Source organism: Pseudovirgaria hyperparasitica, assembly GCF_010093815.1.
Source record: "Pseudovirgaria hyperparasitica strain CBS 121739 unplaced genomic scaffold EJ05scaffold_21, whole genome shotgun sequence".
In the NCBI taxonomy this organism is placed as follows: domain Eukaryota; kingdom Fungi; phylum Ascomycota; class Dothideomycetes; order Acrospermales; family Acrospermaceae; genus Pseudovirgaria; species Pseudovirgaria hyperparasitica.
Genome location: NW_022985569.1, coordinates 66,280 through 90,131, shown reverse-complemented (window position 1 = coordinate 90,131; position 23,852 = coordinate 66,280). Strand labels below are relative to the sequence as shown.

General features: G+C 50.6%; 8 protein-coding genes across 8 annotated transcripts; 4 read left to right on the top strand and 4 right to left on the bottom strand.

Annotated features, from left to right (window-relative positions):
- Positions 1-148: 148 nt before the first annotated feature.
- EJ05DRAFT_445189 (uncharacterized protein) lies at positions 149-1,788 on the top strand (the record flags this gene model as incomplete). Its single annotated transcript, XM_033742166.1, has 2 exons — positions 149-1,708; positions 1,759-1,788. 2 exons carry the CDS (start codon positions 149-151, stop codon positions 1,786-1,788), a joined length of 1,590 nt encoding a protein of 529 aa, XP_033595668.1.
- Positions 1,789-2,568: 780 nt separating this feature from the next.
- Positions 2,569-7,532, top strand: EJ05DRAFT_515049 (uncharacterized protein). The gene is made up of 4 exons (XM_033748578.1): positions 2,569-3,106; positions 3,194-5,496; positions 5,546-5,837; positions 5,884-7,532. Exons 1-4 carry the CDS (start codon positions 2,940-2,942, stop codon positions 7,373-7,375), a joined length of 4,254 nt encoding a protein of 1,417 aa, XP_033595667.1. The 5' UTR covers positions 2,569-2,939; the 3' UTR covers positions 7,376-7,532.
- EJ05DRAFT_523144 (uncharacterized protein) lies at positions 7,389-8,908 on the bottom strand. Its single transcript, XM_033748794.1, has one exon. It carries the CDS (start codon positions 8,709-8,711, stop codon positions 7,797-7,799), a length of 915 nt encoding a protein of 304 aa, XP_033595666.1. The 5' UTR covers positions 8,712-8,908; the 3' UTR covers positions 7,389-7,796.
- A 553-nt stretch (positions 8,909-9,461) lies between these two features.
- Positions 9,462-11,490, bottom strand: EJ05DRAFT_480575 (LETM1-domain-containing protein). The gene has a single exon (XM_033744893.1). It carries the CDS (start codon positions 11,341-11,343, stop codon positions 9,670-9,672), a length of 1,674 nt encoding a protein of 557 aa, XP_033595665.1. The 5' UTR covers positions 11,344-11,490; the 3' UTR covers positions 9,462-9,669.
- Positions 11,491-11,637: 147 nt separating this feature from the next.
- On the top strand, positions 11,638-13,039 carry EJ05DRAFT_533689 (adenylate kinase-like protein). The gene is made up of 2 exons (XM_033749135.1): positions 11,638-12,179; positions 12,233-13,039. Exons 1-2 carry the CDS (start codon positions 12,023-12,025, stop codon positions 12,871-12,873), a joined length of 798 nt encoding a protein of 265 aa, XP_033595664.1. The 5' UTR covers positions 11,638-12,022; the 3' UTR covers positions 12,874-13,039.
- A 104-nt stretch (positions 13,040-13,143) lies between these two features.
- Positions 13,144-14,947, top strand: EJ05DRAFT_470441 (uncharacterized protein). Its single transcript, XM_033742942.1, has 2 exons — positions 13,144-13,355; positions 13,420-14,947. The coding sequence occupies exons 1-2, from the start codon at positions 13,182-13,184 to the stop codon at positions 14,629-14,631; spliced, it is 1,386 nt and encodes a 461-aa protein (XP_033595663.1). The 5' UTR covers positions 13,144-13,181; the 3' UTR covers positions 14,632-14,947.
- A 3,191-nt stretch (positions 14,948-18,138) lies between these two features.
- On the bottom strand, positions 18,139-19,631 carry EJ05DRAFT_470439 (dienelactone hydrolase family protein). The gene is made up of 4 exons (XM_033742941.1): positions 19,464-19,631; positions 19,061-19,417; positions 18,922-19,003; positions 18,139-18,874 (listed from the first exon to the last, which is right to left on the bottom strand). The coding sequence occupies exons 2-4, from the start codon at positions 19,293-19,295 to the stop codon at positions 18,343-18,345; spliced, it is 849 nt and encodes a 282-aa protein (XP_033595662.1). The 5' UTR covers positions 19,296-19,417; positions 19,464-19,631; the 3' UTR covers positions 18,139-18,342.
- Positions 19,632-22,174: 2,543 nt separating this feature from the next.
- Positions 22,175-23,453, bottom strand: EJ05DRAFT_458159 (putative alcohol dehydrogenase). Its single transcript, XM_033742548.1, has 2 exons — positions 22,806-23,453; positions 22,175-22,759 (listed from the first exon to the last, which is right to left on the bottom strand). The coding sequence occupies exons 1-2, from the start codon at positions 23,312-23,314 to the stop codon at positions 22,246-22,248; spliced, it is 1,023 nt and encodes a 340-aa protein (XP_033595661.1). The 5' UTR covers positions 23,315-23,453; the 3' UTR covers positions 22,175-22,245.
- Between the last annotated feature and the right edge of the window lie 399 nt (positions 23,454-23,852).

The following is a 23,852-nucleotide window of genomic DNA, read 5'->3' as shown; positions in this document are numbered from 1 at the left end:
CGAGATGAGGAAATCGTGCGTCTGGGACGGAGATGAGAGGGAGGGTGTTGGGTATATAAAATATCTGCGAGGCCGTGGTTATACGCCTTTTCACCACAGCTTGATCATCTCCTGAGCACCAGCGTCGTCTTCTGGTGCCGCCGCAAAGATGCTCGTCTCACTCCTCTTCCTCGCTCTTCTTGCATTCATAACCACCGTCTCTGCCGCGTTCGGCATCACCACGTCCTCGGCGTCCTATGTCATCGACGCCGGCTCGGCAAACCCCCTCGTCGTGACCATCAGCCGCGCCAGCTGCGACATCACCAGCATCAAGTACCGCGGCACCGAAGTGCAGTACCAGAGCACAGGAAGCCACATCGGGAGCGGACTCGGCACCGCGACCGTGTCGGCGACAATCATCAACAGCCAGTACGCCAAAGTGACATGCGTGACGTCCACGCTGACGCACTACTATGTCGTCCAGTCGGGCGGCAGTACCGTGTGGATGGCGACGTACATCACCGCAGAACCCACTGTGGGCGAGCTGCGCTACATTGCGCGTCTCAACAACGCCGTGTACCCAACCAGCTACCCGTTTGGCGACGCCTCCACGACCAAGGACGGCACCGCCATCGAGGGCTCCGACATCTTCAGCGTGTCCGGCCAGACGCGCTCCAAGTTCTACTCGTCGCAGCGCTTCATCGACGATGGCGTGCACTGCGTGGAGGGTAACGACGCCCATGCGTGCTTCCTAACGCCGCAGTATGAGAGCTCCTCTGGCGGCCCGTTCTTCAGGGACATTGACGCGAACAACGGGGGCGCGTATACCAGTCTGACGTTCTACATGAACTCGGGACATGTGCAGACGGAGAGCTATCGCATGGGCCTGCACGGCCCGTACGCGCTTACGTTTTCGCGGTCCGGGATTCCCGCGGCGCTGAAGGTTTCGGACACGGCGTTCTTCGCGTCTCTGGGCATCAAAGGCTATGTGGCCGCGAGTGGGCGCGGGTTCGTAAAGGGGACGGTGAGTGGCGCCGGGACGGGCGAGAGGGTTGTGCATTGGTATAATGCGAATGCACAGTACTGGGTCAAGGCAGCGAGCTCAGGGGCATTTACGAGTCCGGCAATGAAGCCCGGAACGTATACGCAGGTGCTGTATCAGGTGGAGTTGAAGGTGGCCAGCACGTCAGTCAGTGTGTCTGCCGGTGCGACGGTGACGAAGGATATTGCCAGTACGGCTACGAGCAGGAATACAATCTGGACGATCGGTGCGTGGGACGGGCAGCCGACCGGGTTCCGTAACGCGGCGAATCAGTTACGGATGCATCCGAGTGACTCGCGGATGAGCAGTTGGAGCCCAGGGACGTATACTGTGGGCTCGTCGGCGCTCTCTGCATTTCCGATGGCATTGTGGAAGAGCGTGAACAACGGCCAGAAGATTGCGTTTACACTCACGTCGGCGCAGACCGGGGCGGCGACACTCAGGATCGGGACGACGTTGAGCTTCGCTGGAGCTAGACCGCAGGCAATCGTCAACTCGTGGACTGGGCCGGCACCGGCAGCACCCACGAAGATTGACTCCCGAGGGGTGACACGGGGTGCCTACAGAGGGTACGGAGAGGTTTACGACGTTTCGATTCCGAGTGGTACGCTTGTGGCGGGCAGCAACACAATCACTATCAACGTGGTCAGTGGGAGTGATGGAGATACGTACCTGAGTCCGAACATTGTGAGTATCGAGTCCAATGAGACAATCACATTCGCTGACACAGACTATAGATCTTTGATGCGATAGAGCTATTCAAGTAAGACGCCAGGCGCCAGGGGCATGTATAAACTTCGTTGTGGATGTTGTATATAGTTGGATCTCTGCACTTGTGGTTTTTGTGCGAGCATCGAGTTGATGGTATTCTTTATATCGAACTTGCGTGACGAATACCTGTCTGTTCGAGGCGCCAGACTAACTGCCCTTTAGCAGAGGGTCAGTCTTAGTTGCGGCGAGTATTACTGCCTAATTTTCCGACACAAGGCGCAGATGCTAGAGGGACTTGTCAATGAAGGCTTTTGGCATCATCTGAACAGTATAAAAAAGAATGACTTTGCATTCACGGTCTCGTGCCATAACCTGTGATATCTCTTTCTTAATCCGCGATGCTACCGTGGCTAGACAGCGAATATGGACTTGTGGAATATATGGCTATGAAACCTGGCATGCATCAACAGATGGCGAGTGTATCGTTTTCTGAACGTCAGCCGAAACGACATTGTCGACTTCATTCCCATGACGGCCAATGTTCTGGCCGATGACACGATGCCAACATGCGGAAGAGTACGCATTTCAAGCGGGCAACGCAGCAGTAGTTTGGTCGTTCAGTCGGTCTCGCCTGGCTTGAGAGTGAGGCTCTATTGCGATGTCATTCTCCTTATGTCTGCAGGAATCATCAATATGGCCGGTGAGTCGAGATGAGGTGAGGTCTAGGTATCTAGCAAGACGGTAGGAGCCTGAGGAAGAGAATATGTCTGCCTTAGGCTTCACAGCAAGCACTTGCATATCATTATATTACCACTCACTACTCCTAGATCCTACTGCTCGACGCTCGTGCAAATTGAGGCGTAAGCTTAATGGTGACCACTGACTGGCCGGTGTGTGTATGCGCCACTGGGCTTTTGATTTGACTTCTATCTAATTACCTGTCTTACATTCTTCCGCTCTTTCTTTTTTGCCTGTGCCGGCCTGCCCATCTTACCGTCTGATGTGCATATGCCTCACCTTTGCGCCGCCTGGTTGCCTTCGCATGGCGAGCTTTCCGTCTCACCATCTTCTTCTTTTGCCATACTCTGCGTGCGTCCCCTACGCCGCGCTGTAGTGTAACCGTGGAACGCGAGCGAGCCCTCTCAAGATCCAGCGCGGCGGAGATCCCTCAGCTTGTAGCGCTTCGCGCCCCGAGATTGCCCCAAACATGCCCAAACCATCGACAGCAAGCCTCTTCAAGAAAGTCTTGGGCGGGAAGAAGGACGAGTCGCCGAATCCAAACACCGTCGTAAGCCCTCTGTCGCCGGAGCAGCAGTACCAGCAGCAACTTCAACTATCCGATGCCCAAGCGCAGAATGGAAGCGCCTACTATAGGTGAGCTACTACAGCTCCCAAGTCCTCCACAGCAGCTGTCCACGGGTAGCACACAATCTGGCTGACATTATATCTTTCTGTATCTAGTCAACAGAATAATGGCTATCGTCCAGATCCGCCCTCGCAATTCCAACAGCCGCAGATCCCTCAGCCTCATGCGTCTCCTTACGGCCAACAGTATACATATCAGTACGCTCAGCAGAACTACTCATCTCAGCACCAATACCCTTCGCCTGCGACCTCATACACCCAATCGCCCCCTTCTCAGCAATATGGCTATAGTCCTGCGCCGCAACAGCAAGTGTACAGTCCACAATACCAGCAGTTCGTTCCTCTGTCTCCTCCGCCCGCTCCACAACAAGCTCTCCCCGTGAGCAATCGCGTTGGCGAGCGTTCCGCCTCGGATGTGTTCCAGTCTCATGCCGAGTCACTCATCAATCGTGCCGACTACAATGGTGCCAGAAGCATGTACAACAAGGCGCTGATGTATCAGCCTGCCTCTCCCAACCTCCTAGCAGCGCGCTCCTTTGCACACATGCTGTCCACGCCGCCGAATTTCGATGCTTCGTTGCGAGATGCAGAGGCTGCCATACAACTTGACCCAACATACTACCGAGGCTGGCTACAGCAAGGAGAGATCAGGTTAAGGAGCGGCGACATTCAAGGAGCCCTAGATGCATACGGCGTGGCAGTAGACTGCGCACAAGGAGAGGAAGAGAAGAAGACTGCACAATGGTCGCATCAAAATGCGAGGCAGATATTGGGGGTAGACGCGATATCTGATTGGAAAGAGCCAGAGTCAGACCAGTACCAGCAAGGCCAGGGTCAATACATGCGCGACCAGAAAGGCGAAGGCGAATACAGACACCAGCTTCCCACAAGTCCCCAGAGTCCTCAAAATGGGCAATCAGTAATGTCGGACCAGCAACAGTCACTGTCTTTGCAGCAGTCACCCCCAACTTCTGTCCCCAATCAACAACAATTCAATCCACCAGTGATACGGGAACGAGAGCAGTTGCAGTACTCACAGATCTACTCGCAAGGTCCACGGCGACGCTCACCCAATTCAGAGAGACTTCGCGAGCAAGCTAGTTCTGTAGACGTGAAACAAAGTGCCTCAGAGGGTCCTCGACAGTCTCCGCAAATCGTCCAACCGGAAATGTCATCGTCTCCAAACAAACAACAGCGACCGATCGTACGAAATCCCTCTATCGATTCAAACTCCAGTGATAGCTCGGATTCAACGATGTCTACTCCTCCATCAGAGGAGAAAGCTAGACCGAAGGCTAGATCGCCGGAGGAGAGGATTACATCCAAAGCTGCATCCTTACCTCCACCATCATTACCCATGGATCCTCCTATCAAGACCGCAAGCCCTGTAGTTACGACATTCGCAGAGGCGGCAACATACCGACGCGGTCCCGGGGTAGGGACACCCGGGGGCTCGGCATATAAGAAGAGTCCTCTTGCAGGAACGTTTGCGGATTCCGCTTCCTACAGACGAGCCTCTACCACGCCTACAGGAAACGGATCGAGGTCATCTGGGGATACCTTGCTACCGCCAAAGCCCATCATCCTTCAGGACGTGCCAAAGAATCGCAATCAACAGAACAAGTCTCCAGGTCAACCCAAGCAACACTCGCCTTCAGAGGGAGCAACCTTTGAGCCATCGACTCGCAATTCCCGGGGAACTCCACCTCAGCCTTCAATTCCGTCGCCTGCACCACGGCAGGATTCGCTGATTCCTGGGAGCATAAATGAGGCGCCGCGGAAGACGTCCATCCAGAATCTGTACCACGCAACCGAGGAACCAAACCACACGCAGAAGGCAATGAGTAGTCTTGAGACGGAAGCGCAAATGTCGAAGGCAAAGTCGCCAGCGTTGAATGGCATGCCGCAAGTGAGCCAAGCATCTGGCTCAACATCCAGTGATACATCAAAAGTACACTCAGAAACTCAACTACGACAAGGCTCCCCAAGCATACAAACACAGCCTCTCACCAAAGTCCAGTCGCAACAACCACCCCGTCCGGATAGACAGCCCATTGTGAGACGTAATTATACTGCCGCCACAGTTGGCAGGACTGCTGTCTCTCCCCTCCCATATGGACTAGCAGAGATAGTGGAGCAAATGGCTTCCTACGAACCCGAGTCATATCACTCTGGCTATGCTGGCAGTGCTCAAATGAGGATGAGTCATGATAAACTACGTGAGCGACTGGCAAGGCTTCATTTTGTTCTTAGCAAGAAAAGCAAGGGTAGTTTGGCCTTGCGCCCATATACAGCTACCGGCAATGTAGATGCAGTCAAGTTGTTCTTTGTTGGCTTGAAGCAGACTGAACTCACTGAAAGAGAGGTACCTCCACCGTTCTATCTCCATCCTAGCTTCAGTAGGTGTACATCATTCTATCTCAGAGATATGAGCTAACATCTACATAGAAGCAATGGCAGTCGACCAACAAAGCTTTCCAGGAAATACCTTCCTAGACATGGATTGTGAGAGCTCATGCTTCTACCAAGGAAAATGGCCTGGAACTGTGTCAGTCTCGGGGTATTCCGAGGAATACAGAGAGCATCAGCTAAATCTCTCGCCCTTAGCAGAAATCGCTCTCGAAGGATCTGTAATACCACCATTAGCATCGCTCGACCGCATTGTGGAGCGTATTCGGAGTCTACAGACCGAAGATACTGAAGATCCGGATGGTCTTCGTGAAATGCTTGGAATTTCTGAGTGAGTGGGTGTTGTCCGGTTATCTTACCTAGCTAACGGATCACAGATTTATCAGTCTTCAGGCGGGAATATACAAAGATCCCGTGCAAGCCTCGCGCCAGAGCCAGATCGAATCTATCTGCTTAGGCTTGAATCATGGTATTGCAGAAGATCCTGACCGCTTTGTTGACTTAACCAAGTCCCGGGACGTCAGCAGTCATACCCTCGGTGGAGCTCTTGAAGGTGTAGGACTCCACAACTTTCTCTTCCAGGTCCTTCTCGGCGCTGAGCTTCTTGTCCGCCTACGCAAGGAGCCACGCAACATGGGCTACTCAGGCCTTATTACAGATACAATTTCCGCACTGCTAGTCCTGTCGGGCACATGGCTGCGTAACGTAACCATCAACGGACCAGTCCCCACCACATCCCCCGACTCCTCTGCCTTACCCTACACGCTGTTCTCCAAAGTCCATGGCGAACAAGCCCAGGGCCTCATCAAATTCGCGGAGGCCATAAAATGGCCTCTTTATCTCGAGGCCAAACCTACCATCGAGCGAGCCTACCGGGAACTTATCGCTGGCCATCACGTAGGCTATGATATGTGCGACTGGCTTTTCGGCCTGACGCTCCCCGGCAAGATTTTTCGCCATCGTATCATGAGCGTGCTTGTCCACGCCTCGCCCTCTATTCGCGGCTTTGGTGGCGCTCCCTTTTACGCCGACGGTCTCGTCGTACGTAACTCATCGTACTGGCCCAAACGTACCGTGCTGGGCCGCGTCCTCGGCGCTCATCGCGACGCCGGATCTGTATGTGGCTGGATCGGGCCTCTGCCCGCACCCACTGGTGTGCCCGAGGGATGGGTCCGTATCAACGCAAAACGTACACTGCCGCCCACGCCGTGCGATCCAAAAACAGATATTCTTGAAAGTCTTGGCTTTGCGGCTGCCGCAGACCCAGGAAGTCATAACGTGCCGCAATTCACGGAGCCTGTGGATAGTCTCCTGACGAGTCTAACGGATTCCGGTGCGTACGTCGTACCCGTGCCGCCTACGCGTGACGATCGCCGGAAGAGCGAGCTCAAGGAGATCCGTCTCATGGAGCTTTCGGCGCCTGGCACGGCCCTCAGTGCAAAAAGCTCTGGGGTCACCGAGTATCGCGCAATCCTCCATTTCAGCGTGAATAGTGTGCCTGTATCGTATACTCTATACAACGTCCCGTTGTTTGTTAGCCCGCATCCGTGCAGGGGAAGCCCGGATTCACGCAAGATAGGCTCGGACCCGTGCAAGGGAGCGCATGTTTTGCATAAGAAGCATGCGAAAAGGCTATTAGATAGTGCGGTGAATGTCAGTCAACTGAAGGACTTGTATAGTGCGAAGGACAGCTTTCTGCTTATTGATGCAATGGGGGAGGGTGAAGAGTTGGTTGCGAGGGCATGGTGTAGCGAGCGTGCGAGGTCCGCGGTCGTGAGGCGGGGAGAAGATACATGCTTTGCGTGTGCGGCGAGCATGGCAGAAGGCAGAGGCGGGGTGGGCTTTAATGTGCTGATCTGGGCGCGTTAGCCACTGCGAATCCATCAGCCAGGAATCAGAGCGATGTAGAAACGCATACGAGGAGACCTACATCGAGAGAGACTTTGTTTATAGCGTAGGATTTCAGGGTAGCGTGGAGTTGGGAGATGTCGTATATATCCCCTGCTGCTTCCTCGGCTTTGAGTACATGACAATATATGGAACTTTTTTTGACCCTCTCTCTTACAGTTGGCAGCATCCTACTTTGGCCACATCGATATGTAGACACGGGTCATGGCTCTCCCAGATGAGAGAACCAGGGGTGCACTACTAGCTAAGCCGAAATGCCCTACATCGAGACCGTGTGATACTCTCCCACTTCCGTGTAGTCCCATATCAACTCGATCCCACAGCCCGTGCCCAAGCAAACATGTGATTCAAACACGATTCCATCCCAGACAATCCAAGCACCTCATGAAAACGTATACTCAGCCCCTTCCTCCCACATCCTTCCCAAGCCACGTCCAGTCTCCTGACCTCCCCCCTTCCGTTCGCCCTCGTCCGCAACAGACACAACACCCAGCCTCACACCCGGGCCGTGCCCATTCTCCCTAAGCACCCCGTCTTCGCTCCCCACAAACACCCTCCTCGCACCCGCAACCCCTGAATCCTTCCGCCGCGCACCATCATCCCAGAGCGCACATCCCCCATCCTCTTCCTCGTCCATCTGTTCTGTTCCCCGCTCGGACCCCACTTCTAAGTCTACGTCTACTCTATCCCATGTCCGTGCCCAGGCCTCTCTTTCTCTCTCCCTCTGTGCCCGCACCGCTTCCTTGCGCGCGCGTTCCACCGGCGTGGGCATATTTTCTAGGGGCACGTACGGCTCGTACGCGTCTGTGTCTGTGCCGTCGGTGGTATTATGCCGGACGATGGGCGTGGGAGGGAGGAGGTACGTTGAAATAGCGGTGGTGCGCGGGTGGGGGGAAAAGGAGACGGCGCGGCGGGGAGGGGGACGGGGAAGAGGTGTTGGGTCTGGGGATAGTGGGACGGTGGGTAGGGCGGAGCGGCGGCGGAGGTTTGAGGCGAGGGGAATTGCGGTGCGGTGTTTGGGCGTGGAGGAGAATGTTAGGAAGGAGAGTTGTTCGTGGAGGGTGATTGGGGGTCCCGGGGGTGGGTTTTGGATAAGGGAGATTTCGTCGTCGTAGACGGTTTCGTCGTCGTCGTCGTCGTCGTAGGGAGATGGAGGCGCATCGGGCATTTCGGTGTCGGAGTCGACATCGTCGGAGGAGGAGGACGAGATTGGGGTAGGGGTTGGGGTGGTATAGCTGTGTGTCAATATCCGTGGATCGATTGTTAGAGCCTCCTCAAGGGAGCGGGAGTCGAGCATGTTGTTGGTAAGTGACTTAGTATACAGAAGACATCAGTATCTTGCGATCGATTTGAGTAGAATGAGGTGTTGATCAAAGCAGAATACGTGGTATGGCGCCATGGATGTATATGACGAGAGAGGCAGGGGTGACAAATGACAATATAGATAAGATCAATGCGAGTGGAAAACAAGATTGCGAACAGAATGAATACATGAGCGCAAAAGCTGCTACCGTAGACGTGTGCATAGGATGAAGAGTCAACCGACAGTATATTGGTTTCGAATAATCGAATTGAAGGACAACGAGTATGACTTTTGTCCCCTGATTTTTTTCTACAATGAAGTTAATGCATGAACAGACCGCCACTTTATCAAGATACATTCCTACCGTCGGAGTCAACGACAACGAAACTCGTTGTACTTGAGGTCAATTTGGCTGATTCTTTTCGTTTACCACCCGCCGCATTCCATAGCGCGGGCTGTGGACGAGGCAATGTTAAGGGGTAGTTGGTAATGAGGGTGATAAGTATGCCGTGGAGAAATCGCATAAACGATTTGAACCCATCTGCAGCTGTCGGTAATAACACTGGTTAAACTCAGCGTCGGAGGCGGGATTGTGGCTGGTATAAATAGTCTATGAGGTCAGTGAAAACAAAGGCTGCGCGAATATCCTGGAGCAATCAGTGCAGTATCCCGTGGTACTTGGAAGGGTCTAAGCTACCAAGGTTCCAAGGTTTCTACGCAATTTCAGCCTAGCCATGGATTTATGTATATTCATGTTCCAGAATTCGAGTCATGAAGGTGTTTATACACGTCTATTTTTTTATCTGCGGATTTCCTAGCGCTTTACAGTTACACTGCCTGGCAATTTTCCTTCAGCGGCCCGAGTCGAAGCTGTTCGGGGGTCAAAGGATGCGGAATCCAGGTCATTCCGTGGATTTACGTGTGAAAAGGAAGTACGTGCGAACGCTTTGGACTAGTTCTTTCCGCGCTTGTTCTCATCCTTGATCTCCGCTTCTTCATCCAGGAGCTCTTTTCGCTTCTGCTCAGGATCATCAGGACGATCCTCTGCAGCGACATCAATTGCAGCCTTCCTGTCCTCATCACTTTGTTCCTGGTCCTTGGTAGCAGCCTTGTGCTCTGCTTCCTGCTTTGCTTGAAGTTTCTCTTCTTCATCAATATCTTGGTCATCCTTCGGTTGCGGGCGGCCTGAAGGATCACCTTTCTGGCTTTGCTCGTTCTCCTCGTCGATGAGCTCTTGCTGCTCTTTCAACACCTCAAGGCGCTGTTTGTTGGTCGCAGCACCCTCTGCTGTGTGGACCTCCAACTCGATCTCATGGAACAGCTCTTCAGGGATAGACGACAACACAGCTTGCAGGGCGTCAATCTGATTATTGATCTCGGATTCCTTGCCAGTCGCATACATGAAGGCATTGCTCAATACAAGAAGAGTAGATGGGACACCGTATTTGAGACGCAGGTCAAGCCACATCTGAAGATCATCCCGGAGACGGCCTGGACTCATGCTTTGCGTGCGTAGTCCTCGAGATTGACAAGCAGTCTGGAGCTCTGGTACCGACAATGTTTCAACACCCTCGAAGGCGATTGCTTTGTCGTCACGCTTGATCTGGCGCATACGATGGCGGACCTGGTAGCGAAGAAAGTTGTCGGTTCCGAAAGTGTTCATGTTCATGTACCGACAGATGCCGACTAATTGAGGTCGTGAAAGATTGTCCAACGTAAGATCATCCTTGAAAACTTTGCAAACTTTGATTACGTCTGCTGCAGTCGGAGCTTCTCCAGTCGTACGGACCTTCCGGAAGAAATCCGCAAACTCTTCGGTCTGGGCATTAGCAGCGCTTACGGGTAGTCCAGTCTCTTTCAGTGTCTGTCTCAGGAAATTGCTGACTTCTTTCCTCGTCGTCCTGAGTGTGCTTGCTTTGGCATCTTTTGATTTCTGTCCCTCGTACGTGCTAGGTAGCATATTGGGGAAAAGCTTAAGTGCTACTGGAAGTAGAAGTTCTGCAAATGGGACAATGACGAAAACTGAGAAAGGCACTAGCCGGCCCAGATCCTGAACCGTTCGTTGCAGCTGTCTGTTTTCCCGTCTGGTCAATTCATATCCAGCCGCCATCTTCAATGCCAATTTGGAGCTAATGCGGACCTCGGTCGCCAGTAGCTTCGTCCCATCCCAGTAGTGATTTGCCTCTTTTTTGACCTTTTGCCAAAGCGTGAGTTTCTTATCCTCCTTCTTCTGTTCAACGACTTTCGAATCCTCGGCGGCCTTTGCGGCTGCAAGCTCCTTCAAAGACTGATCTTCTGTAGCCGCTGTCTTGGGGTGCGACGTCGGCTGGTCTTTTGGTATTGTTACCTGTTCGATCAAATCTGATTTCGAAGACTCCCTCGATGCTGAAGATCCGTCCTTAGAGAGTGATTTCTTGGCTTCGTCTGCGTTGAATCCAGGCGGAGGGTAGGATGAGTTCCCAGGCGTCTGATTTTGCGTTTGTGTGGCTAGGCCACGAGTAGGTATGAGAATCGCAATCGCTGAGATCTCCCGTGGGAACCTTCGGGAGTTCCTGGGTAAATGTCTTGTTGCGGCATGACGGAGTAGAAGGGGCGAGATGCGCGTCGCAGAGCGATTCAGGGACATCGCGGGCTGGGAAGCAAGGATGACTCTCCAAAGGAAAACTGAAGAAGAGAGACCAGCTGGAATATTAGAACTAGATGGGAAAAGTTATGTGTGAATGAAGGAGCGTAGGAAGAGTATGTAAAAGAAGAATTGCGACAGGTATGCACGTTGAACAAGCTAATGCCGACCTCCGACCGACCCAGGCGCATCCGGCTTCAGGAACAAGTTAGGCCATGATTAGTCATCCATCTCAACACGCGTCGCATAGGGATTGTGCCGCAGCAAGATTCCCCAGTTCGGGCTATCGGAGCTTATCGGCTTCTCAACAAGCACATGGGTCAGTCTACAATGACCTTCATCACCACCACAATCTCCTCCCCCCCTCGTGCATATTTCCTTCGACCTATTTCCGAGCCTCCTTCATTCCCACCAGCCCTTCATATTCCTCGTGTCGCCCTTTGCGCTCCTTAACCTTCTATCAACAACCCTTGTCTCAACCTCCGAGATCGGGTCTGCACAACTCGGCACCAACACCCTCTGAGATCATCTTGAACGCCCCGAAATGAACTTCCTCTAGCCATATAGGCTTCAGTAGAAGCGCAACTTCAGTCAAACCCCCCAGAACCCTTATTTGCGAACCTGACACCATATTTATACCCGTAGTTCAAAGTCGCGTCATTTTTGGGACCAGTCGAACGCAATGGCTCTGTCCAGAGCTGCTCGTGTGATTCTAGTGGGTGCACCTGGGGCTGGGAAAGGGACACAGACCGAGCGTTTGATGAAGCGGTTTCCACAACTTTCTTCAATCAGTTCTGGCGATTTACTGCGGAAAAATGTGAGGGAAAAGACACCGCTTGGTAGGTGATCGGCTTGTACTTCAGGAGGTATTGCTACTCACTCACCTTTACAGGAATCGCTGCCGAGCAAAAGATGAAAAGCGGTGCGCTCGTGCCAGATACGATGATACTACGTTTGATACTCAATGAGTTTACGAACCACGGCTGGTTGACCTCAGATGCAATAAGACCATATGCAGTTTACTCCTCGTCTGTAGCCATAGACGAAGCAGAGACCTCTGTAGACAATGTGATGATACCTTCGCCATTCCGTACCCAAACATACAACTATTCCGACTCACCGAATGCCTCATTCATCCTCGACGGATTTCCTCGGACAGCGGTGCAGGCGTCCCAATTAGACGAGTTGATCCCCATGAATTTCGTGGTCAACATTGACACCCCGTCCGAAGTCATTATCGACCGTATAAGCAATCGATGGGTGCATTCACCTTCCGGGAGAGTCTATAACACCACTTTCAACCCACCCAAGGTGGAAGGCAAGGATGATGTTACCGGTGATGCCCTGACGCGGCGTGATGATGACGATCCCGAAGTATGGAAAGCTCGCCTAAAGAGCTTCAGAGAAACCAGCCTCCCTTTACTTGAGCATTATGACAAGCTTGGGGTTTTATGGACTGTAAAAGGGAATACGAGTGATGAGATATCACCAAAGCTTGCCGGAGAATTCGAGCGGAGATTTGGTGTTCATTGAGCATTTAACTCAGTGGTCACTCAACGGGCCATCATTGATTGACAGCTCGGCGCGAAAATGGCCTACTGCTGCGCTACGCTGGGTGTCTTATTGTAAATATTATTTTATTAGCCCCACGGAACTCTACCTTTCAAGTGGTTTATGTAGTACAATATATACATGGGTCTGATTGTGATGGCGCTCTACCGATTTAGATGTTTCGCGTGCTGTCGTGGGGATGGGGTCCACTATAAAGGCCCCCGCGCTGTCCTCTGGAGCTCAATCATCGCGCCGTGCCCTGCCTGCTACTAAGTAAGCGGCACATCGTCATGGGAGGGAGACCTTCTCGTGAAACGACAACGCGCAGATTTAAACCCGATATTCTCGAATACCGAGCTAAGATGGAGGATCTCGACGGTCAGCTTGTGGTCATCGTGGGCGAACCACAGAAAGAAAACGATGGAACCAAAGATGCCTTCGTCTCGTACCTCGTCACTACTAAGGTTCAACGTCCTCTGTTCAGTGTCACGCATTCGCGCATCGTACAGAAGCTAACTTAATCCTCAGTCAGACTACCAGTCATTCAATAAGCGCGAGTTTTCCGTGCGGCGACGATTCACAGATTTCCAGTTCCTCTATCGCATCCTCGCCAATGTTTGGGGCGGCTGCGCCGTCCCCCCGCTACCGGACAAACATAACATGGAGTATGTTCGAGGCGATAGATTCGGACCTGACTTTACAAATCGACGCTCATATTCCCTGAATCGCTTCATGAAGCGCTTGACGCTACATCCATTGCTACGGCGGCAGCCTATACTACTCGAATTCCTTGAAAGCCCCGATTGGAATGCGACGATGAAGACTCGACCCAAGGCCATGACGATGACAGATCAGAATGCAGGGAGTGGTGGTCTCCTAGACAGTATTGCGGATACCTTTCTCAACACCTTCAGCAAAGTACACAAGCCAGACAAGCGATTCATTGAGGTTAAAGAGAAGGCAAATAAGCTGGACGAAGATTTAGGCAATGTTGAAAAGGTGACAGCGCGAGTCGCCCGGAGGCAAGGTGATCTTGAGGCCGATTATAGCGATCTAGCCCAACAGTTCCAGAAGCTCGTTACTCTCGAATCGGGTGTCGAACAGCCTCTCACTGCATTCCATGCCAGCTTAGAGGAGACGTCACAAGGCTTCAGGTTCTTAAAGGAACACACGGACCAGAACTACCTAGGATCATTGCGTGACATGGAGGCTTACATACTGGCAGTCAAGGCGCTCCTCAAAGCGCGTGAGCAGAAGCAGCTCGATTTTGAAGGTCTTACAGACTACTTGAACAAGGCTGCTTATGAACGTGATCAGCTCGCATCGCAACATGGCTCATCCGGCTTGGGGGCTTCAGGCTTTCTGCGTGCCAAGCTCGAGGATGTTCGAGGGGTCGATCACGAACAAAGCCGTCGAGATCGAGTGCGGAAGCTAGAGCTCGAGATCGAGAGGCTGCAGCTTAATGTAGAAGAAGCTAAGAAGGCTTCCGAGACCGCGGACGAGTCTACCGTAAAGGAAATCGCAGACTTCGAACGTATCAAAGCGGTTGAATTCAAGGACACGCTAGGAGATCTCGCTGACACACATATCGCATTCTTCAAGGGTACGATTGACACCTGGGAGAAGTTTGTGGACGACATGGAAAAGTGGGAGAATGAGGCAAAAGAAAGAAGCGAGGTTGCGAAAGCGAAACCTATGAGCTCAGCAGGACCGAGATCTCGAGAGCTTCCTACAAGGTAGTGTCGCTCATGTAGGCTCATGCTCATTTTCACTTTCCAGGCGTTCAGGAACGGCTGCTACTGTTCTTTTCACTGAGTTTCACATTGTCTCTAGATAACGGGTCTATTTTATATGAAAGCACTACTCCAAGGCTACGCGGAGAACTTCTATTTGAGAGCAATTACAGGGTCACCATGTTGACGATGCAGACTGTACTATTGATGTCCATCTTAGATTTATCATTCGTATGAAGTTTGCTCCTAGCCCTTTTAGAGGTAGCGTGGTCTATGGATAGCCGCCACTAGGCCTAGATAGTAATGGTACATCTGCACACCTTATTCTGAGAACGTCTCAACGTCGACCCAAGGTGTAGACCTTCCTCGATCTCTTTTTATTACATGCAAAATTCCTGCTCGGTTTCTTCTAGCCTCAACTCATCCTCGAAAATACAGCTTGTTTGTATAATACAATACATCCACTATGACGCCATCTCAGAATAGTCCTCCCACGGTGTTCATACAGAAGTCTATATCCCATCTTGCCATCGTTCATCAGGGACTATAAGTCTGATTATGTGTGCTTGTCTTTACTTCGACTTGATGCAGTCTAGCCGCGATATATGTGCCGCGTAACGGCTCGTCATATTGTCCCTGTTCAAGCCACCTGCTCATGGCGTAACTCTGGCTCCGTCGACTTTTCCGTGGAAGCAAAGACCCTTCTTTACTGCCACTTGAGGCGGGGACAACCCTCTGCTATGCGTCAGTCGATACCCTCCATCTCAAGATGCTCGGCCTACATCTCTGGATCCACTCCTGGTGTGTTCCTCCGCTCTGCAAGTCGCTTGGTCTCTTGCGTTTTCCATGGTAAGCTCAAGCTGTATGGCTTGGGTCTTGAGCTATCGTCTCAAAGGAAGATGAGGAATATCTGAAAGCTGTGGTCTCTGCAGGTTCTGAAGGGAAAGATGTGTGAGATAACAAGCTAAAATTGTCTTAAGGAAACTTGTTACATCTTATATCTGGACTAGAGCGACGGGCTACTCAACAACTTCTGAATCTTTAGCCAAACACGCCTAGGCTTGCCGGAAAGGGAAATACGATTGACGGCGAGATAGGACACAGACAGGGTGCGGCCCGGGCCATCCATATGCATGTCTTAGACAAGGCTCTATGGTATTGCCGTACATGAGCATGCATGAATTGTTTCACTACGCTGCCGAGCGAAGACTACTCAGCCTTGCAACTGTCATATCCTTGACCCTGTCCCGGCTCCGAGGTTGCTAACGTTCATGCGGATGTGGAGACCAACGCAAACCCTGGTAGACGGTCCGTGTCCTCGATCTTATTCATTGTAAACCATACCCCCTCTTCTTACCAGAATTTCCAGATGGAAACTCTGCTGGCTCCTCGCGTACCATCAATGCTGTGTCCGGGTGGCTCGCTGCCATATCTCAGAGGCTAATTATACATCAGAATTCGCTTACAGAACTAGCTCACAGCCCGAAATCATTCCTATAATCAAAGCCAAGTATCTTGGTAGAACTGCGAGGCGTGTAATGCTCGCGTTGCTCTGCTTCGAACTATAGTGAAGCTTAAGGATCCGTTAGAGTGCCGATAATACACAGTTCGAGCTCAATCTGAAGTATATCAGCCTAGTCTACGCAAGCCACTACTTCCAACAGATTTACTGAATTGGCAAAGGTACAGTACAGTAGACTAAGTATGGGCGATTTTCACGCAAAAGAGACCCATTGCTCCAACCAAGCGGGCGAAGTCTGGATAATCATGTGCAGTATGTTCGGCATCAGCCGGTCCTTATCGCCTCATGTCTGTTCCATGGGCAAAGTCCACATCCTAAAGCAACAGTGTAGAATTCATCTCGAGTCGTGAACAAGATGATCAGATTCAGCATCTGAAGGCGGAAGGATGCTGAGCTGCGCAACAGCCGGGATAGGAGACCGATGAGGATCTTATGTCAAGGCCGGAAACCATGCAAATCGATCGGTGACTGAGCGATCCATGCTGCATTATGTGAAAATATGCCCATAATACAGATATACGATAGTGAGCTGCATTATAACCATGTCGTTTGGGGCTAATTAATAACCAACATCCTTGACCTAACGGCTGCATGGATCATGCATGCATTTGTCTCAGCCGCACCTCAGTCTACCTATTACCAGCATTTCGAGCAAGCCCAAAGCGCTTCGATGACGAATGATATCGATGTTTGGTTTCGGCGTATCTTGCATTATACCCCTGGAATATTTTACTAGTCACTGCAAAGATCAGCCTTGCTCTTGTCAGACTGGGGATGTCCCAAGCCCACAGCCTCGTTGTTGTCAGATCACCAGTCTCGGCCGAGGAGTGTAGCACCATACTCTCTCTCACGTCAGGTCCGTCTAGGTGATAGGACAATGACCAGCTGTAAATAAACTATGAAACGATAGATACCTGCAAGCTATTCATGTATCGGCAAGAACAACCCCAAATGCACACCCCACGACTACACTCTTATCCGAACATATTAGCATGTAGCATGAGTCTCAATTTAGTTATACGCCAAACTAATGCTGGTCTTTTTACAAGCACCAAGTGTAGTTTTACTCATTGGGTACGTACGTCTCCTGTGCACCCTACGATAATGCGAACTGCTAGGGTCCAGCCCGCTGCTCTTGGGTTGTTCTTAGTGGGTCTCCTGCGCCACAAAGTGTGAATAATGTAAAGATACATGCACTGCCTCAAAATACTAAACATCCCACTATTGCTCGGAGTAGCCTGTCGGGCAGTGTTAGTCTGTAGCCATAAGCGACTTGAGGGTTAGGATCACTACTAGTAAGAACACCCCCAGAATGTATAGTGAAGATGTAGGGTAATTTCCATATACTTATAAGCATAAGGTAAGTATTTTTTTATCTATCCATGACTCTCTATCACTCCTAGACTAAAATGAATCGGTAAGCTTGCTATTGTCCTAGTGTACGTGGCTATAGCTATGGAACAATTTTAGCTGCTAGGCACTGTTCTGATGGAACCCCTGACAGAGTGCTGCTGCCTACTCTGTTACGTGCTCAAACAGAGGACCCACCGTTACGTCTGATTTGTGTGAAGAGATCGGCTCGACGAGCAGTGATAGCCTTTGATCATGGAAGATAAGATATATATTCTCTTCCTAGTGGATATATATGCACCCGATGCCGGGAAAAGCAGTCGCCTACGCTCGTTACCATGGGCAGGTATTACTTCTACCCCTGAGAGAACCGCGACCTCCTCCTTTGTCTATTTGAGGACACGGCTCATCTATCCATACACTCGCTTGTATCGACTACACATGGTCTGATTTCGACGCAGAGTGAAAGCCTTTACACCATCGGGCTGACTTTAATAGCAGGGGCGCATGTTGGACGAGAGGTGGACTATTGGGTTCTGGAATCATCTGCTGAGTCGTGGGTGTGCCATTTCAATGGACTCGTTGGCCTCGTTGATGAGACATACTAATGGCGACGTGGGACTATGCGTCGGCCATAGTGAACTCGGGTCCTCGAACCTCGAGGATCTCATTGTTTGTCAGAGTCTCTATGCTGTGTGTTACTCGTCTACTCCGTCTGCTTGTGGAGGGAACGGGAGTGGGAAATATGCGCCTTATGAATACCTACAACTCACGAAAGAGCATTGTTATTCTCATTCCACATAGCGTGTTAATGAGATAGCACATCGACCGAAAGCCCTACTAGACCTAATAGGCCACTTTTGCAAAACACTTCCTAAACCACTCCACAGCTTGATCCTCCGCGGCAACCGCCATCCTTCCCACCTCCTTATTACCTGGATCTGCTCTGACGGCAAACCCATGACCCGCACCCTCATAGAACACGACCTCACTCTCCACTCCCTCCCTCTCCTCAATCCCCTTCAACACCTTCTCGATCTCCTTCGTTTTCTCGACACTCAAAGCAAAGTCTTGCGTTCCCATTGCCAAACTGACCGGCTTGACCACCTTCTCGATCTCAGCTGGAATAGCCAGGTTAGACGGGTGCGCTGTGTATACAGCGTCGACTAGAGGCTTAGAGTTCGGTGCGAGATGTCCATGAGCTAGATTAAAAATATGCTTGCCGCCCCAGCAGAAGCCGGCAGCGCCGATGGGAAGTGAGGCAGCTTCATGAGTTCGCAGGGAGGTGAAGAAGGACTTCACGATAGGCCAGGAGCTGCCGAAGCGGTTATAGTAGATAAAGGGCGCCATGCCGTAGATTGCTTGTGCGACGTATAAACTGCCGGGGTCAGAGCGTAAGAGGGATAGAGGAAGAGTCGAACGTACGGTTTCCAGAGCGTGTTCCACCAGCTGTTTTTGCGCAAGATGTTGTTGAGAAGAGGGAGGATGGTCACGGACACGGGCGTGTCTGAGCACGTATCAATTAGCTCGATACAAGTATCAAGCTGGAGGCTTTGGGACTTACCTTGCATGAAGTCAGGGAGATAAACTCTGCATTGGCTCTTCTTGGCATAATTGTCGCAAAGAGCACGATTATTAGCAAATACCCAACCGAAAGCGTCCGGGACCATAACGATGATGCCCTTCACTTCGCCTTCGGGTTCGACGACGTAGGTTTGAAGGCCGTGGAGTGTGGTCACATAGCCTTTGGGATCAACTTCAGGCTTCTCATAGCCAGCAAAACAATCGGGACAGACCATAACACCGGCGATTGAACGAGTCCGACTGAAGGTGTAATTCGTCGAATCTTTCAATTATTGGTGTTTGCTGGTAAGTACAGAACTCCCGGGCCAGATGATATCAAAGATGTCCAACAACTCAGCTATATGGTCAGCCCAAGTTTTTGGTTGGAATGCTTTGTCTCGTACAGTGAATAGATGTCAGTATTACAGCACTACTTGTTAATGTTTCGTAGAGCCCTCAGCCGTATTGGCTTACGGGTGCCTTGAATTAGAATAAGACTATAATGAGCCTATGGGTAGTCCGGTTGATTAATTGCACTGTTTGCCGAAGAACTAGATGTCAAGATGAAGTTCGAAGGCGGAGCCGTAGTCGGAGATAGGAATCGGAGATATCCAAAACTTAGAAAAGCTCACTAACGTGTTACGGCTAGCGTATGGTACGAAGCGAGATCTCTCATTGCGTATTGAAATTATCCATTAGACATTACACCCTCATCCATCCCATCGCATTACTGTTACGTACCATTACCATTACCATTCGTTACCATTATATTTATCATTACCATCACCATTACCATTATCACGTTGCTGTTTATTTCTCATAACTGAGATCCATTTTACTCATGCAGAGCCATTCTCAGCACCCTTCGCTGGCACACCGACAGTATTGCGGAACATGAAAAGACGTCCAACAAGGCTTCCAGTAATGACGACGGTGCAGACCATGCTGATAATTGTAAAGGCCTTCATTGTCCGAATGATCCTGCAGTCGGCACCAGTATAGGAGTAGCATTCGTAATCAGACGCCCATCCGCCGCTTGACTCGATCTCAAACCAAGCGACGTTGAGTACCGATAGTACAAGTGCAACAAGGTAGATGCAGATATTTCCGATAAGTTTACCCTTAGTAGGACTGGTGCGCTATGAAACGTGTCAGCAATTGTTTTTGAAAAAGCCGAAAGCTATGAGAAGGCAACTATACAGATGTGTTCAACGGCACGAGACCCGGGAGAAAGAAAGACCCAATGACGAGGAGTGTGATTGCGACTGCGCACGAAATGATCGCAATGTAGAGAGGATCGGGCTCGACTACACCGGCGATTTGGCTTCCTGACAGTCCCATTAAGACGACGCTGCAACAGATGAGGAAGATCGCGGCCACAAAGGGTACGTATCCGAGTATTCCAGCCATTGTTGATGTTATCGGGTCGAGAATATGAAATTCTTGTGTCTTGGATAAGGATCGTGGTAGGTTATGAGCAATGGAGTAATGGTGGCACAGATTATGCTTTGCTGGTATAACTACAAAGAGCGTCTTTATGCTAATTTGCTGCCCAGACTTCACAGCCTCAAAGAATGAAGATCCAACAGAAAACACAATGTTTTGACGTACACACTATGCCGTAACTAGTAATTATCGTGTAGTCGAGATCCACGTGCAAACCAAGACTGCGCTGGTGTCTTGGACTCCGTCAGCCAAGAGACTAGTAGCGACTATCCACAGTATCACTGTGTTTCATAGTTGCAAAAACAAGCGACAAGTGCTCGTGATGAAGCCTCGATGCTCAATATATGATTAGAGTGAACATTGACATGACTCAGAAGACAAGTAACCTAATAATTACGCAGAGCATAATGATTATCTCATGGTCTACAATTGCATGTGGTATTGAGGCTTAGACACAGGGCTGACTGCGCTAGAGGAACTAAATGCCTGTGGATCCCTTCTTAGGATAATATCTAGCCGCAGCATTCTGTACTACCCAGCCGCGTACAAGCCCAGTCTTCAATCATCGCGGCGAAGTGACCCTGAAGTATGCCTCGCTATTATAAGGTCTTTAAGGGTCGCTAAACTTCATGGTCTGGCCTGTCACGTCCGCCAGCTCCAAACGATTGGCCAGTTGAGAATGTTTATCCGCAAACACGATCGGTGTGATCATTACGGGCGCGTTCGAACGTAGCCAACAGATGGGTTGGGTAATGCGATGAATATGCTGCAATTGATCCGTCTGTACGCCTGCATCTCGACACCGTTCACACGCCAGCACGTTCCTAGAGATTTGTATCAATGAATACCAAGTCTTCCGCGAGGATTATCCAATATGGGTTTGCGATCAGCTCTTGCAGACTCCAGCCAAGTTCGACCCAATTATGTTTCTGGTATTGTCAACGTGTGCGACTTGCGCTTGATATGATGGCATATCGTCGGGCTCCCTAGACTCGGGTTTGTAGGTAGGCTGGACACCAGATACAGAAATCATACACGATCTGCCGTCATGATACTAAGATTACCTAGTATTCAGGGACTCTGCCAACTCTGTGCTGCTATGGGTATCGATATAGACAGAATCGACGTAAATCCATTCAAAGCCATGATATTTCACAAGTCTGCAGAGGCTTTCTACCTTTTGACGGCTAGATTAATTACGAAGTATCTTGGGAACATTCTGCAGTCATGGGAGGGTAATCGAGTATCACTTAGATGACAGAATCGCATATCGATTAGCTTTGTGATCAGACAACTCCTCGAGTGTGATGGATGGAGTATTGAGAAACTGCATGGTTGAAGATTTATTCAGCGGCAAAGGTTGATGTTTGTGCCCGGTCTTCAACTCGGGATAGGATTGGTCGAGGTTCAGTCAGCTTCAGAGACTTCGAAGTCTATTCCTGGAAGCGTAGAAAGGACTGTAATGGGCCAGTAAGACGCGTATGCAGGAACGCAAGATTGAGAAGGCCGTTCGTTGGACACTCGTCGTCTACGAAAACACCCGCTCTATACATACTTCAGCCACACTACTCACAGAAGTAGGCGTATCTCTTCACATGGCTTTCTGAATCCCAATGACTTGTTAGTGCGAACATGAACACATCGGCAATGTTAGAAAGAATGGATGATTCAACGAGGCAGAAGAGTCTTGTCGTGCTAGTACTCCTCGAGTAGCCAAATCATCTCAATCACCTCTGCTATCTAAGGCGTCTCTGAAACAACATAGACCAACTTCTCCCCGCTCACTTGTCCAGTCTTCATGAAATCTATGCCATCGATGATACCTGCAAGACCCTTTTCGCACTTCTTGATGGGATGAGGACGTAGCCTCTGATCAGCCAAAAGCTGCTCTGTCGCACCAGTGATCAATTTTCCAAAATCATAATCCTCTTTGGTCACAGGAAACATTGGAATGTCCTCGCCCAGGGCCTTCAAACAGATGCTATCCGTATAGATGACATCTTGACGAGGTATCGGTTTCATTGCGAGTGTCCCGTACCTTGATCCGGACTCAGTCGTTAAAGCAGTCATACAGATCTGAATGCCTTCGTCTGAACCGATCGTGTCATAACAGAGCTTTAGCTTCCCTTTGGTGAAATCGTGGATCTTCTGGCCACAGTCTGGGTCGTTGTAATCGAATGTCGCCTCTGCGCCTCGAGACGTACACAGCTCGAAATTTCTTGGGGAACATGTCGTGATGACCGAGTATCCAGCGCTACATGATCAGCTCGAAATTCACGAAAGTTGCATTGGAGGCTCACATGTTCGCATACTGAACAGCAAGCGTCCCGCAAACCGTGCTACCTCCATAGACGAGCAAATATTCCTTCTTTTCAATCGGCTTCGTCGGCAGACTCATCTCCATCTTCTGGAACATCGCCTGCCCGCTCGTAATCGCTGCCATCCCAATCCCAGAGGCTTCCTCAAACGACATGCTTGCCGGAATCCGCATACATACATCTCCCTTCGCAACGATCCACTCGGCAAACGCCCCGTCCTCTGGTTGGGTGGCGTTTACTCCGTGTGCAGTACCGCAAACTCGATCGCCTTGTTTCCATGGCTTTGTGACGCCAGGGCCGACTTCCTCGACGGTGCCCGCAAAGTCACACCCAATCAAGCAGCCTGGCATAGCATAGTCCAGAGTCTTCCAGTCATATGGATTGAGTGCTACAGCAATGGTACGGATCAGGATGAAGTTGTTGCGAAGGGCAGGGCGCTTGCGGTCTGTGACTAGTTGTGCGTCCTTGCCATTAAAGATGAGGGCTTTCATGATTGGGAGTTGAAGAAGTATTGAATGAATATGATATGTTAATCAAGGCGTTCACACTTGTTTATATAATTCTTTTCCGTCACGTCCGTTATCAGAAGCTCGCATAGTCCGAGTTCGCGGCCTGTGATCTGTATATAATTGTGAAGTAGAAAGGAAACGCATTGGTTGAAATGAAACATGTCGATCTTTCTGAATTCGTTAATTTAGCGATAGGTTATTGCGTTTCTAGTGTTGTGCAAACGGATCTCACTGGCACGCTACTGTAGGCAACTCCTCCCTTCCGAGCTACAAGCGTGAAAGAATCTTATTCCGGGCCGTTGGCTCCTGATTTTCCCGCCTTTCAAGCGTGAGAAAACCACGATATTTACGACTGCGAATCCTATGTACGAGCCCAACACTCCGTTAAATCCGTCTACGTCCCTAACTCCGCACCTTGTCCCTGTGTTTAGGTAGCTTTTATCCTGTAGTGGCAGGAGCCGTTCTTGATATATATAATATTATTCGCCTGCCTGACTACAAAAGTCTAAGCCGAGATAAA